A 15,509-nucleotide genomic window follows, 5' to 3' on the forward strand; every position below is an offset into this window, starting at 1 on the left:
TGGATTTGCTTATGCAGTGAAGTATGACACACCTGAAGAACTGATTTGACTGTTCTTGCTCAAGTTTAAGTTGAGAATATAGGTAAACTTATTTAAATAAGACAGTAAGACATTAAGATTTCATATAAAGTTCACCCAGAAGGTGGCATTTAATATTAAAATCAGTTTTCTTAGATGTTAAAAGGTGTTTTTTCCACAAAAATAAATCATGCCATTTATTCAATTAGACAGGTATCGGGGGGGGGGGGAGGGGGGGGAGGTAAGAAAACATAAATAAAACATGATCCAGAAGGTTCGAGGTAACACAGGTCACAAAAGCAGGCTTGAACGCATTAGGTCTTCTAAATGTATACACCATCAGATGGGAAAAGATTAAAAGTGGATTGTTTTGGGGTTACATATCAGTATTTTCACTGGTGGACCTCAAATCCAAAGGAAATTCAGGAAGCAGAGACCTACTTCCAGACAGTTTTCTCTACTAATCTATTTTCCCCGCTCTGGGATTCAACTCTTGTCTGAACATTTACTCCTCTTTTCCCTGTTTTTCTCTTTCACCTTTTACCCCATAGTGCTAAGAGATGGAAAACAAATGTAACATTGATAACAAGGCCCACTCAGGCTCTAGGGACCATAGCGGGGGGGGGGGGGGGAGAAGTATTTTTCAATTGGAAGGAATGAACATTTATCACAGTGCTCCCTCTGAACCAGTATCTTTTCAGTTCCTTCCATTGCAGTGATGGAATTAGACCTCTGTTGCAAAGCTGGACCTAAAGAAAACTTGTTCTGCGTCCTGCAACAAGAGGCACAAACAATGTAGAAGCAATTCACGCACATGCAGCAGACCCTGATTCAATTTTGGCAAATGCTACAAATTGCCAGTGCAATACTCCGCTGTCCAAGATTCAGATTACAAAAGGATTAGTTCCATACAGAAGGCTGTACACAAACCTTGATTTTGCTGCAGAAGAGGGCAGAAACTCAGCAGGATACCATGAACTCCGGTTCCTCCAGAACATTATCAAATGCTCTCAGTTCACCTGCCAGATTCCCACATTCATTAAATACCCATTTGAGAACAGACTACAGTAGTAGTCCTTCACAGCTGATGATCAAAGTCACCTGCTATGAAAACCTAATATGGCTGTGACATCGCTAGCAGGTACTGGACTGTCGGGGTCACATCAAAAAAGCATCAGTAGTTTGAGTATTAACACTTATCTGTCAGAGGAGACAGGAAAAGAAGAAACTAAGTGCTCTTGTTAGTCTTTTCACCACACCCAGAGGTCTAGTTCTCTCCATTAACTACATATCTAACACCAAGGAGACAGTCGATACCACACTACTTTAACACTCAAAAGCAGATAAGTCCCACCTGTTGTATGTCTGAGAGGAGGGACTCCATTCAGAGTCCATAAAAACAAGATCAGAAGCCATTTGCCTCCTCTCCCTGTGAAACTACTACTATTGCTTTTATCTAGGGCAAAATAATGGAAGGAAGACAGGAAGGCAGGAGTGATCGTATCTATTGTCTTCTCTTGAGCTTCCAGAGTACTTTTTAGCTCCTGTACTGACAAACAAAACAAACAGAAAAGTGAAGCAGAGGGATGAAGAAATCTTCGAATGAATACACAAGAAGATTAAGGCAGAGCGGACTGAGCAAAGGCTAAAACTAATAACTTGCTGCTGAAGCTAGGAAAACAGAACTAAAGAAGGTTTGATGAATTCCACTGATTACACACCATTTCTGGAGCACAAGCTATACATTAAAAGGCAAAGAAACCATGCTTGCACAGCACCAATAAATGTGGCTACAAAACAAAACAAAAAAAACCACCACAAAATCAAAACAACCCCAACTCCAAAAGCATTCCTATTCCCCAACAGAAATAAAGACATTTTCAGCATACTCTCTAGGTATTTATCTCACCAACCACTAAAAATACCAATCCCACAAAACACATACAGGGTTTGTTTATTTGGTAAAAGACAGGGCTTTGTAAAACCCAACGAAGATGACGAAGCAAAGGGAAAAAGAACACACACAACATAACTGGAGACGCCGACTCTTGCTGACCCTCCCTCTCTGCCACAGGCTGCCTTTGGGAAAGCTGCAGGTTGAAACTGGATTCCCTTTTCCGACCTACCACGTTGAGCTACAGGATAGCAACCACAGCCTGTACAGCTGTTCCAACACAGGTAGCCAGCAGATGGCCAAATTTAAGAATCCGGCCCAGATTAACCTTAGGTATTCAGCCTGGTTTTAGACATCTCAGACCTAAGCTTCAGCCCAAGCTCCATCGCTGCTCTCTAAGGCTACTTCCACCAACACCTATAATTTTTTTCATTAAAGTAGCTTGGTTCAAGGACATGCTTTCACTTGGCACATATGAGCAGCATTAAGAGATTGATTCTACGTCACTAAAGAAACTGGAGTAACACCGAAGTTTCAAAAATGAAACCTGAAGAATTAAGGACAGGAAAACTATTATAGTTCAGTAAGATCTAAAAATAACATCTTTTATGAAGTGTGAACAATTAAGTTTTGTTAAACAGCTACTGCCAGAAAACCAGCTAAAGCCAGAGGAATTAAAGTCTGCAAGTAAGCTTTCCCACATGGCTTGTTTCTGTTCTTCAGTCCAATTCCCACTACTAGTTGCACCTTTGCAGTCTAAAGGAAAGCACACTGATAGAGGTGCTTGAGTCTTGTCAGTCTAAATTATTTATGTTCACAGATGAAAGTTTAGTTAACACTGTATGACCACTGACTTCCACTCTGTGCCATTTCATTAGTAGGTACAATCCAAACTAGCAAGCTCACATGCTAGTTGACTTTCCAGTTAAACTTTCCAACAGTCATGTGACAGCATACAGGTAAATGACCAGAGCTGAACTACAGAAACAGTTGAGCTAATAAACCATTTCTGATTTATGCAATTCAACTAACAACAGATTGAAGCACTCTTTGACTGCCAGGCCAAGTGCAGCACTTACTTTCTATTCCAAAGGAAAATTTCAGGATACCATTCACTAATGAAAATGCATTAGCCTACATTCTGTTGTCTAAACGACCAGTCCAAATCCCATTCACAATCGAAGGTCTAGACTTTAATTTAAGAAGTGCAAAATTAAGCAAGTATAACTACTCTTCAATCTGTATACAGAAAAAAATATACTTACCTCCGCTAATTTCCAAAATCTCTGAAAGAGTCAGCTTGTTTATGTCCTATGTGTATTAGTTACTACAGCCCTATAGATGAATACCACCGATGCCAAGAGAAAGTCAGTTCACATTTTCATGTAAATACAGGTTAAGGACAAACTGTCAGACAGCTGTCATTAGCACAACTGGACAGCTCACCATGGACAAAATCACTACATTTATTATTAAATTAGCTATACACCGATGTAATAATAAATAACATAGTAGTAATAATAATATATTAAGTTACAATATATAACTTGTGAACTCAAGTAAGCCTGTTTCAGTAAACGGTCCTCCAAATGAAACCAACTGTGTCGGCAAAGCAGCTTAACTTACTACTGAACTGGAACAGATAAACAGAAGGAATTAACAGATGCACAACACACTGCGTATCTATCAAAGTCTTAGTCAAACTGCAACCATCAATGTTAACTCTTAAAGCCACAGCCTTCCCTTCATAGAAAAGACTCAAAGGAAGATGTATGTCTCTCAAGAGGGATCGATTATCAGGCAACCACTTGTAAAAGCTGTAAACCAGTACCATGTATTATACAGAGTAACCCAGATTAAAATAAAAGCACGAATTTTTAAAATAAGCTTCCCTGACCTAAAACTAATGTTAAACTTACCACTGCTTACCACTGAATTCTAATGAAGTAACTTTTCGAATATTTTAAAGCATTTGCCAAGAGAAAACACAGTAATCAAAAGGATCTATGAAGTCTGATGCAGCAGCGGCTCCATTACCCACAGGCTGTTTTTTTTTTTTTAGACACATAGGCCCAAGGTTGTCTTTCCTTGGGGCAACTTGCAAGTAGGCTGAAAGTCAGATGAATCATTTTAGCTGCTAAGCTTCATCGTGCCCATATCACAGGCACTCCCCACAGCACATGGCAGGCAAAGAGCCAAAGTGTTCTTAGGAGAAACCATGGCCCAGGTCAGGTTCCTGATCCTAGAGCGATCCATGCAACCCAAAGACTCCCTCCCTAACCAAGGAAAAGAGCCTCTAAAAAAACCAAAAGTGGCTCTTCAAACTACACAAGCTCCTCTTCCACTAACGCTCCTGAGACCCAAGCAGGGAAGAGACTGAGAACAGGAAAGAGATGGCATACTGTGCAGCCCATCAGCCCTGGCCTACACTGCGAAAGGGCTCTACAGCTTTCAAAAAGGAGATCCTGGACAAAAATTTAGTGTTTTGTTCTGGTGAGACTCAAAATTTTAAAACAAATTTTAAACTTTTTTTTAAAATGTAGATGAGGCTTGAAACACCAAGCCAAAGAAACCTTATTCCCCATTTGTTGCTCTCTGATCAGATTCTATTACAATAAACTAACCAGAAAAGACTGAATTTTGCTCCTTTGAGCTTATAATCACCTTTTCTGCCCATAAAAGGTGAAGATCTATTTCACACTGAAGGTTACAATTAGATTTTTTGAAATTTTTAACACTCTCCCTAAGCTCTTGCAGCTTTGACAACTTCTTCCCTAACCTTTGTGGAAGACTTCCATAATTCCCCCTAACTGTTCCAGAAGAATACAAATCTCTGCTTTATCCTTTAGTCCCTGTCAACATGCCAAATTCCAAATCTCCAGCATAAATAAAATTAACATTTATGAACAAAGACTCACACAGTTAATACCAATTACATAAGAATACTGCAAATACCATATGGTCCAGTTTCCCTTCAGTCTCAGTGAGGTGAAATGTATTAGACTGTTAAAACATCTTGCTAGAAAATGCTTCTGATGATTAACAAACCACATTGCAAAAAAGATAAGAGGAGGACTCTATGCCACTGCTACTCACCGGGGTTCAAATGTATTTACCCGGTCTATAAAATCTTTAAGAAAAGCAATAAAGAAGGATGTAGCAGTTAAATTGTAATTTTTATTATTTTTAGCAAAAAGCAGTTTTGTAACTTTTTAACTTTGCCTCTTTCCCTGTTTACACAGTCTTAAACCCAATTCTGAAAAAATCTACGAAAATTTGCACAAGTGTATTATTTTAAGGAATTAAGTTGGTTAAAGTATTTATAATACTGTGTAACTTATTTTACACTGACTACAAACTAATGTGCCAGGTTTTTTATGTATATACATATAGAGCAAAAGTAGCCTCTTCCCAGGCAAAGAAAATAACTTAAATAACAAGTCAAAGAAACATGCAAGAGAGAACGTCACATTTACATAGGAAGATTCAGAGCAAAAAAGGGTCAATAATAGTCTCTTACTTGCTTACACACAAAGCATCAGAAAAAGAATTGTGTATTTCAGTCACAGTTCAGTGCTCTAATCCATCCTTTCAACCTACTATCCCAAGAAGAAAAATTACATTTAACTGACTCTAAGAACACACACAAAATCATAAACATATTTTAAAAGGGCTAAGTAACAGCCTATAAAATATCTTTAGCGATTTTGGGGAAAAGGTGGCTTTTAAAAACTACTAATATATAGTAAGGATAACTGGCATCTAGACGAGCTACTTTAGTATAGTCACTATGGAATTAGCTAAAACAATTCCTGAATCTATGCCTAATTCTATTACAGATTATATTGGTTTCGGCCATGGGGAACTAGAGAAATACTACTCACTCTCCACAGAGCAGTACTGTGAAGATCAATGACGGCTAGTGAAACATAAGAGTATATACGAAGTGTTATTCATAAATGTGTACTGAGTCTGGCTGGGATGGAGTCAGCTTTCCCCACAGCAACCTATAAGGTGCTGTGCTTTGGATTTGTGACCAAGCGTTGATGACACACCCGTGTTTTGGCTATTGCCGAACAGTACTTGCACAGGATGAAGGCTTTCTCTCTTTCTCCTGCATCCAGCCCCTACCCCAGCAAGTGGGTTTGGGGGTGGGTAAGAGGCTGGAAAAGGACAGGGCCGGCACAGCTGACCTAAGATGGACAAAGGGATGTTCCATATTACATGATGTCATGCCCAGCCATGAAAAACTGGGTGGCTCTGTCTCCCAAGACAGCCATTACACCAAGACCAGCTGGGCATCAGTCTGCTCGCGGGAGGTGGCAAGTGACTGCCTTTGCATGACTTGTTTCTCTTCTGCTTTCCTTCCTTATTAAACTGTCTTTATCTCGACCCACAAGTTTTGTCACTTTTACCCTTCCTATTCTCTCCCCCAAGCCAATAGCAAGCACCTGCGGGGGTACTCAGCTCCTGGATGGGGGTCATCCCACCAGAATGCTGCACATCTATGTTAGCAATCTCATCTTAATGTTATTCCATAGGTTTTTTTGTGTTTGTTTTTAATTAAGAATTTCACGTGGTACTGTGCTGAAACTTTATAAAAAGCCAGATATAGCATCTGCTGCTGCTGCCTTAGCAAACATCAAATTAACTGGGAAATCAGACTGCCTCAACACAATTTATTGTCTCTTTACCACCTTATTATCTCTTGGTGCTTATCTATGTATTACTTCAGCATTAGCTCTATCACATTTTCAGCTACTTCAGTCCACCTGACTTATTCTAATGTCCTCTTCGTTTTCTTTGAAAGACAAGTACAAGTAGTGTGTTTTCCCATTTCCACAACCCTGGGGCCATCACCATCCGTTATTTCCATGAAACCTGTAAGCAACAGCTGTGCTGCACCAGGCTGCTCACATTTGCAGAAGAAAGTGGTCAGCTACTCACAAAATACAGCATTGGCTTACTTCTACTGGCACCCTCTGGCTTACTTCTACTGGCACCCACTAAGCCAAGAGGGTCTAGACTTATTTCAGCTTATCTAAAATTTGTATCAGGGACAGGGAGGAGAGTTGTGATTTCCTTTTAGTTTCTGGATACAATATATCTTTTTCTAAAGATCAAAGCAAAGATGAATTCAGCAGTCTTTATCATCAAGTACTTTAGTCAAGTAAACGTTACACTTCAGCATTCTCCCCAATTACTATAAATTATCTCAGCATCTTTTTCCCTCTGTTTTTCTATCCCATGACTTTTCACCTCAGCTGTTATTTGTACTGCAACCCGAGATACATGTTCTTGCTTCCAGTTTTCATATGACTATTTTTTAATGAACAGTATTTCTGGAATTCCTAACACTGCTCTGCTGCTCTCATATCTTTTACCTGCATCAGAATTTCTCTTTCTGAAATTGACAGATCATCTTATATTCCTTATGTCTTAGGAGACACCCTTTCTACTAATTTCCTTAGCTTATAAAAGTTATGCTACTTTAAAATCACTAGCTGTCATTTCTCCCATTCCCAACGGGAAGGAATGCTATCAATTCATGATCATTTTCATCAAAACTTAATTAAGGTCTGGATCTTCAAGCACCTCCTTATTAGTCCACATCTAGTCTAAAGCAGGCACTTCAAAAATTTGTACCCACTTCTGGAAGAAAAAAGTGTCCCAAACATTCTTAGATCTTCAAGAACTACAGAACCTATCTTTTTGTCCTTCCAGAAAGTAGTTTTGCCAAGCCCTCAACTTTTGTCACGCTGTATTCTCTATCGTTTCTGTTACTCGTTAAAAAGAAAAGAAAACAAAACAAACAAAAAACTAGAATTGTTTACTGCTTCATGCAGATTAGGCGTTCTTGTCCTCTTTCTTCCACCAAAAGACATTCAACTGTCTGCTTCAACACCATATCGGCTTCAGCAAAAAAGTGCGCAAGTATGCACACATGTACGTACGCAGCGTAACATCACATCCCTTTCCGAGCACCTTTGGCAGAGGACTGCAGCAGCAACTTCAGTCAGTCCAAAGACAAACAGAACACAGACCAAGAAATTTTCTGCTGTGTAGGGAAACAAACCACAATCAATTCCATCAGTTGGAGGATGGTCACTTGCAGACTACTAGCCCATACTTAAAGGCAAGAAGTGGCTAGTCAAATCACCTACTGAAGGCAGAATTTCCAATGCTTACCTTTGCGAGAGCCAAAAAAAAAATATCCACTGCCTTGGTGATCCAGTTTGGAATTTGTACTATAGCTATACTAAAACACTGAATTCAGAAGCTAACATTTTTCTTGAGAACTTCACGGAACTGCACTAATGAAGATTTAACTAGCAGTATAAAATTTGAAAACAAACTTTTTCCAGGGGGGGGCCGGGGGGGGGGGAGGGGGGGGACACGACACGGGACGGGGACGATCAAACAAGCACACTTAATCCCTGAAACAGCCTCCAGAAGTGACTGATACAGATAATTATGTAAATGAAATGCATCATGATCTAATATTATATAGTACTCCCACATGCACAAATACCTCTATCATATCACAGTTCAATAGTGACTGCTGAACAAAGTTATCTAACTGCAATGACTCTCCCAGGCCTTCACAACAATCAATATTAGGTCCTACAAAAACCTTCGATATTATATATAGTATTGAAATATCACTGTCTGCCAGAGACTAGCAGAGCTGTAAATAGTAACAGGTTATAAATAACAGTTGCATTGAACAAAGGTTTCCAGCTACTTGCTGTGCTACAGCCCATTCAAAGAAAAACCTTTTTTATATTATATGCAAACTTCATCCATGCTCATATCTAGAGAATGAAGGACTGAATACAGAAATACAATAACCCCAAAATAATTCAAGAACAAAAGCAGACAGACAATCCAGCTTGCACGCCCAGCTTTCACTGTGACAAAAGGATAGCCTTTCAAGGTAAAAGCAAAACAGCAGTAAAATTATTCTATTCCAATGTTAGGCCAAACTCCTATCAAGGTTCTATTTAAAGCTCTAACAGACATACTTGAAGAATAACATTGAAAATCCTGGAAAAGCCAGAAAAAATAATTCCATGGTGTTTTCATAAGGCTTGAAATAACTAATTTAACGAATGTATTTAGCTTTACAAAATCAAGACAAAATACTCCATCACAATGTACAAATACCTCATAGTGAAAAAATTCCAAGCATCAAAGGATCCCAACCTACCAACAAAAGCTGTAACAAAATTGCTGGTTGGAAGCTGAAACCAGTCAGACGAAAATAAAAGACAGTAATGCCTGACTAGCACTCATCTTTCTGATCCGATTCAGTGGTTAGCACACCAATGGTTAACATTCATGATAAGAGGAAATTTTTTTGAAGATGCATTTAAATCAAGTGTGAGGTTTTCAGGTCAATGCACAGACAGTAGAAAAAACACAGCTGCAGGCAATAAATGGCAGGTAATTATTTAATAGTATCTTTTAGCCCTAAACTTTGCCAGTGTCTTAGATGCACAGTCTCCCCACTAACACTGTGGGGGAAAAAAAAACCAAACCACAAAACTTCTAATACCTTTGCGTGTAAAAAAAAAATCTTCTAATAGTCATCTTCCATCAGAACGTTAATAATTATGTTTGGAGAGATAAGGCTGCTTTTGACCTCTACTTTCCCACCCCCACATCTTGTTGTTCAAATTGTATCTGCTAGCTACCTTTTCAATGGCACATTTTCAGTTCCAGAGCTGATGCATGCCTGCTACCAACAAGACAACAAGCAGAGGAAACGCTCTTGCAGAAACCTGATCTAATACTGCAAGTGCAACGGACAGCATTCACCAGCAATGCCAATACCTGGTTTACTCTTTATATCAGTTTTGGGAGAGGCCTACAAGCTTCCTCAAGACAGGTAAGTTTGATAAGTACCCCACAAACTATATTTCATACCAAAAATTATATTTAAAATGGGGAGGATCCATTGCTCATCTTTTCCTCCAGATATGTCCCAGGACACACCAGTTCCCAAACTGCATACACTCACTGTGATTATCTGCTGCATGCTCAGCTGTTCACAGTACAGTAAAATTACTAAATTACAACCTTTGCAGTATTTTTCAATGCCAGTAGCTGTAGCAGTTGCCACAAATATTTTGATTATAACCTACAAAATCATGATCTCCTAAGCTACATTCCACAACAAGAACTCACTATGATTCACTTTCTTCTATCTTAAGTATATACATGACTTTTTTTGTCCAAACTCATTAGTAACTATGTGGTACATGAACACTAACACGTGACAAATATGGAAGGGTAAGTGCCATTTTGTTAAGTTTTACCTATATGTTGAAAGAGCTAACAAAAAAGCAAAGTTTAACCCCACAGGCACAAAATTCATCCTAAACATGTGGTATGAGACTTAAACCAGAAAGGGCTAGAATATAGCTAAGTACAACTGGCCAAGATACCTTTAGTAGTAAACAAGCTCCAGAAGCACACAGCACATGCTTTTCACAAAACAAACCTCAGACTCACAAAAGTCTCGGGCATTGCATCAGCTGAGCAGTAGCAATGAGTATTACACAAATATAGTATACTGGCATACATTCACAATATAGCACTTGCACAACTTCAAATGACTCTTTCATGCTTGATCAAAGGATTAGACAATTTATATTTCACCTGTGCCTTCATTTGTGCTTAATCATTTCATATGTAACCTTTTCAGTACAACCATTTGTTTCATGAAACGTTCATTAATATCTTTACTGTCAACTGAGGTACCCCAACGTGACCCAAACCAAGCAGTTGCATGGAGCTTGCTCGCTCGGGCACAGATCAGCATTAGTACAGCTGTAAGGGGTTTGGCTCACACCTAGCCCTTATCAAGCCAGGTTGTACTGCAGGCAGAACGAGCTCAAGTCTCTGTGTGTTTTTTTTAAATGCCAGGACACTCCTAGACACAGAAACTCTACTTTCCTCATATAGACCTACCTGTCTGATGGGTTATTTACTTCCCCCAGACATACATGACCGATTGGTTACCCACGTATGTAGGTGCTGATGCAGATTATTGGTATTTTGGATTAACCTGTCATCCTCTAAGGCCTACCTTACACTCTGAAGCAAATCCAAATCGAGATGTTATATCAACATAGATCTCTAGTATGGGCATTTTTTTTCCCTCAAACAGTGTAGCCCCTAAAACATAAAGACTCATGTACCCGAATGTTAAACTACATCTCTACTTACAAGTTAATTTCAGAGAAGATATCTTAGTAATTACATCAAACTAGGTCATTTAGGAATGCCCACACTTGGAAATCTACCAAAATAACTTCCAGAGTAACTAGTCTGGAAGTACACAGCTGAATCCAGTTGGTTGGTTTTGGTTTTTTCCAGACCAGAATAATTATGGATGCCTGGATAAACCTGGAGTGACATGCTAACATTAAACAAGGTCAAAACTTGTTTATATTAAAACACACTTACAGAAGGTCATTCTTTTGCAAGGGAATAAGATTGCACAAGAATCTTGGGAAATGCACTTTGTAGGAAAGAAACTGAATGAACAGTATTCAAGAAGAGTATGCAAACAGAAAGTGAACACACATAACGAAAAAAGCAGCACAAACAATCTGAGCACTCGTGCTTTGTGACATGGAGGTCCCAAGCCCATGACACAGTAACCTCTTGCATAGTTGCGGCAGCTACAAAGATAGCTGCAAGCTCAACAGCAAGTAAATCACATATGGCAGAACATGGTATGTAGACACACACAGGACTCAGCTATAAAAACCAACTGAGAATCACTGCTTTAAGTATTGCTCTGTTTTGTTTCACAGGTTTTTAGTACTAGTGAGTTAGCTTAAACAGCCAAACTGTCTTTTAGAGGGGTTTAACTGATTTAAGCTACCTGAGGTTTTAAAATAAACATCATTGATTTCTGTCATTGGAAAGGAATAGAGACTCTACAGCCCTACTAGGCACACAACAGTATTCCATACAACCCACACTTACACTTATAAAAGTCTAAGCTGTATGTCAATATACATTGCCACCAACTGTGTTTGAAGAGACTCTTCAGCCCACAAGAGATGTAAAGTTTCTCTCCCCCTGCTCACCAGGATTTTGCAGAGACAAATTTAGAAGGCAGTTTACCCTAAATCAATGCAACCAATAAAAAAAGACATAAAGACAATATTGTAGTTTCAATATTGTCAGAAATTAAGTCAAAAATCCTTCTCCAAATAGATTTGAATTACAGTAAGTGCAAATTCTTTTTTTTTTTTTTTTTTTTGTTTAATACAAGAAACACACATACATCAGACCACAAAATCACAGACTGCCATGAGAGGGTTATTCACACATTTCTTTTGGGCTTATTCAGTGTTTGTTGAAAATTTAGCCATGTTCTTGTAACACAAGCACTACATTTACATAGCTCAACACAAACACCATTCCTTTTAAAGTGAGACATTACGTAGCCTCTATGAGCTGACCACAGAACAGAGTGTCTTCTTCCCATCAAACATTCAGGCTGGGTAAACACAACTGAACTGTACCTCGAGTATCATGCTCCTTACGCTTGGCATATTTGCTCTCTTGAATACTCGTGTCCTGTGCCACCAGCAAATTCTTTTTTGGGTAGTTCAGGTATAAGTAACACAGCTCCCTGATACAGTGCATATTGCCCAGGCCTTCCATGCCTCGAGTGGTAAAACTCTTGCACCAACATCTTATGTTTTGTCACCAATTTCTCCTCTAGGCCTCTGAAGTCTCCAACAGAACTTGAAACTACCCAAAGCCATCAACATCTAGGATCACACAAGTTAAGTACATTGTTTTTAATCTATTTGATTAAACTGCTGTAATCTTCCTACTCAAGGTTTCTTAAGTAAATACAGGCACTAAAGAGAAAGTAAGTGGGGATGTTAAGTGGCCCATAAGGCTTATTAACATCAAGCTGATAGTTTTAGCAAGGCTGATGCAACGTAAGACGACTAATCTTAGAAACTCCTGGTGACCTTAGAAGCCTAAACTGTAGGCATTTTTTTTCTTCAAAGGTTTTAAATGTCAATGACTATATACTTTCCTATCAGTCTTAAGACATGAATATATCAGTCTTAAGACATGAATACACTTAAATACATAGCCTACACATACACAAGATTCCACAGACACATCCAGCGACAACAGACTGGAGCACATCCAAAGAACAGAGCTGGCCAGGCTGTAACATACCATTCTTACTCTGTTCATTTCCACTAACATAAACCAGTCTTAAAATCATAAAGTAAGACTACTTTTTCCTGGAGTATCATGAGATGCTTTTCAAACCATAAAGTAATACAGATACTACAATGTTAAAAAAAAATAGCATTATTAAAAGGCTGCCACACAAGAGATGTCCAAAAGTAAGAAGTAATGCTGGGGCAACTTAGAACTGTAGAAATCCTTACCAAAAAGCAAAGTTTTGCTGGAACACCCACGTCATTAAAGCAAAAACTGAAATCTTTACACTTCTCTAGCCACAACTGAAAAGCCTCACGAACGTTAATACTTCCCCAGCAACAATTTACAAACCCAGCTTTCAAACAGGCAGTGGTGAAATGATTTGTTTAGTGCCAGGGCTAAAATAAAGATATTCTAAGTTTTAGGCCATTGTTTTGCCAGTACAGAAAGACATGGCATAAGGAGCACAAATACCAGAGCAGGGGAAGCACAGCAGCAAAGGAAGGAGTGGGGAAATGAGAAGAAATGCACACGAGTGGAGACCAGAGAAGGAAAGCATGGGTTCTAGTCAGGCTCTCCTTTTAGTGTGACAAAGGACAAGGTGTGATTTTTTTTAAAAATGGCAGAAGACCCTGTCTCACCGAGATGTGGTAGCAAGCCCAGCCCTGGCTCTTCATACTCTCAGCATTCTTTCACTAACACCATTGCCAAAAACGTGCAACTGTTTCCACTTTTAATAACTTTCTGGCTTAACACCACTGGCTCACTTTTGCCTCCCCTTACCTTTAGTGTAAAAGTGGAATGAAGGAACGCTATAAAGCTTCATGGTGTTACACACGGTCTTTGTATTTACTCTAGGACATAGGACAATAAAATCTAAGCAACTCTCGTGTCAGAGAGCAAGAGCCAAATAACCTCTGACACAGATATGAGAAGTTTATTGTTATCTAGATCGAGACGTCAGTTTTCTAAGAGCGACACAACTCATTCCTGGGTTTCAGTCCAGCACTACTGAAAAGAAAAATGCTACTTATCCATCAGCAACGCTTCCTAAAGCGCATGAATCTTCCCCGAACAGGTGCCCTGCGCAAGTCCTGTCAAAGTTTACACCTCAGGCTTACTTAAACCGATCTCTGCATGGCACACTAAAACATTCGCATTGAAGACCAGCGACTTACTCTCTCCTTCGGTCGCTAAGCTCGCAAAATTTCAGGTCAGAAACCCTGATTTTTCTGACCCTCCTTCCCCACGCCTGCGAACCACGCAAGGACAGAGGGGCAAGCCTGCCTCTCCAGCCTCCTGGCACCTCACCTCAGGACGCCGAGGCAGAGCAGCGGCGGTGTTTACGGCCGGCTGCCACCACCGGAGCCCGCCTCCCACGCACGACGGTCCCCACCGGCCTGCGGGGCCCTCCCGGACCCCCCCCCCCCTCCCCACACACACACCGTGACTGCGCACCCCGCGTTCCCCAGGCCCCGCCGCCCAGACGCCGGGTGAGGAGACGCGGCCTAGGCGCCGGCCTCCGCCGCCGCTCACCCCCCTCCCCGGGCGGGCCCTCGCCGCTCCTGCGCCGAGCAAGAGCCGCCGTGACATTCCAACACCACCACCACCACCCCGCGGCCCCGCCACTCACCGAAGTCGAGGAACTGCTTGATGGAGAGGGGCGAGGGGGAGAAGCGGGAGTAGTACTCGATCTGCTTGGGGATGGGGCTCTTCAGCAGCGCCCCGCACAGCCGCATGGCGCGGCGCGGCCCGCCCGGCTCTCCCCCTTCTTCTTCTTCTTCTTCTTCTTCTCCTCCGCCGCTCCGCTCCTCTCTCCCTCCCCGGCAGCGGCACTAAGGCGCTGGGGCGGCGGCGGCGCAGCCACCCGCGCTCATGCCAGGGGAGCGGAGAGCCCCGCCGGCGCCCGTCGCCCTCTGCAGCCCAGCCCAGCCCGGCCCGGCGCGGCGCGGCGCGGCCTGGCCCGGCCCGGCGGGAGGGGCGAGCGGAGGGAGCCGGCCCGGCGGGAGGGGCGAGCGGAGGGAGCCGCCCCGCCGCCGCCCTCCCGCCTTCCCTCCCGCCCATGGCCTGGCGCATGCGCACAGCGGCCCACGAAGGGCGGAGTGAGCGGCGGGAGCTGCCTCGTCCTTTCCCAACGGGCGGGGCGCTCTAACGCGCAGGCGCGTTGCCGCCAGCGGAGGGGCGGGGCCCGGCGTGAGGCGACCGGCTGAGGGGGAGAGCGGGCTCGGCGTGTGAGGAGAGGGGAGAGGCAGGGTATTTCACAAACACCCGTGAATCGCGTACGTTTCTTTTCCGAGTTAAGTAAAGGTGGCCCGTCCGCCTGTGTCAGATCTGTGAGGTGGTCCAAATCGGTAAAAATTTTGACATTTCCAATTAATAT

The 15,509-nt window shown here is 41.6% G+C and overlaps 1 protein-coding gene across 2 annotated transcripts in view; it reads right to left on the reverse strand.

Moving 5' to 3' along the window:
* PDK3 (pyruvate dehydrogenase kinase 3) overlaps nucleotides 1-15,125 on the reverse strand; it is a 58,356-nt gene extending 43,231 nt beyond the window's left edge. For both annotated transcript variants that reach the window (XR_007510298.1, XM_049835072.1), the window contains exon 1: nucleotides 14,763-15,125. Coding sequence is in view for 1 of the 2 variants with exons in the window: in XM_049835072.1 (XP_049691029.1) it covers nucleotides 14,763-14,868 (106 nt within the window). In the remaining variant the exon portion in view is untranslated. The remainder of the gene's footprint in view (nucleotides 1-14,762) is intronic.
* Between the last annotated feature and the right edge of the window lie 384 nt (nucleotides 15,126-15,509).

This window comes from Accipiter gentilis, chromosome 32 (genome assembly GCF_929443795.1).
Source record: "Accipiter gentilis chromosome 32, bAccGen1.1, whole genome shotgun sequence".
Lineage (NCBI taxonomy): Eukaryota > Metazoa > Chordata > Aves > Accipitriformes > Accipitridae > Astur > Astur gentilis.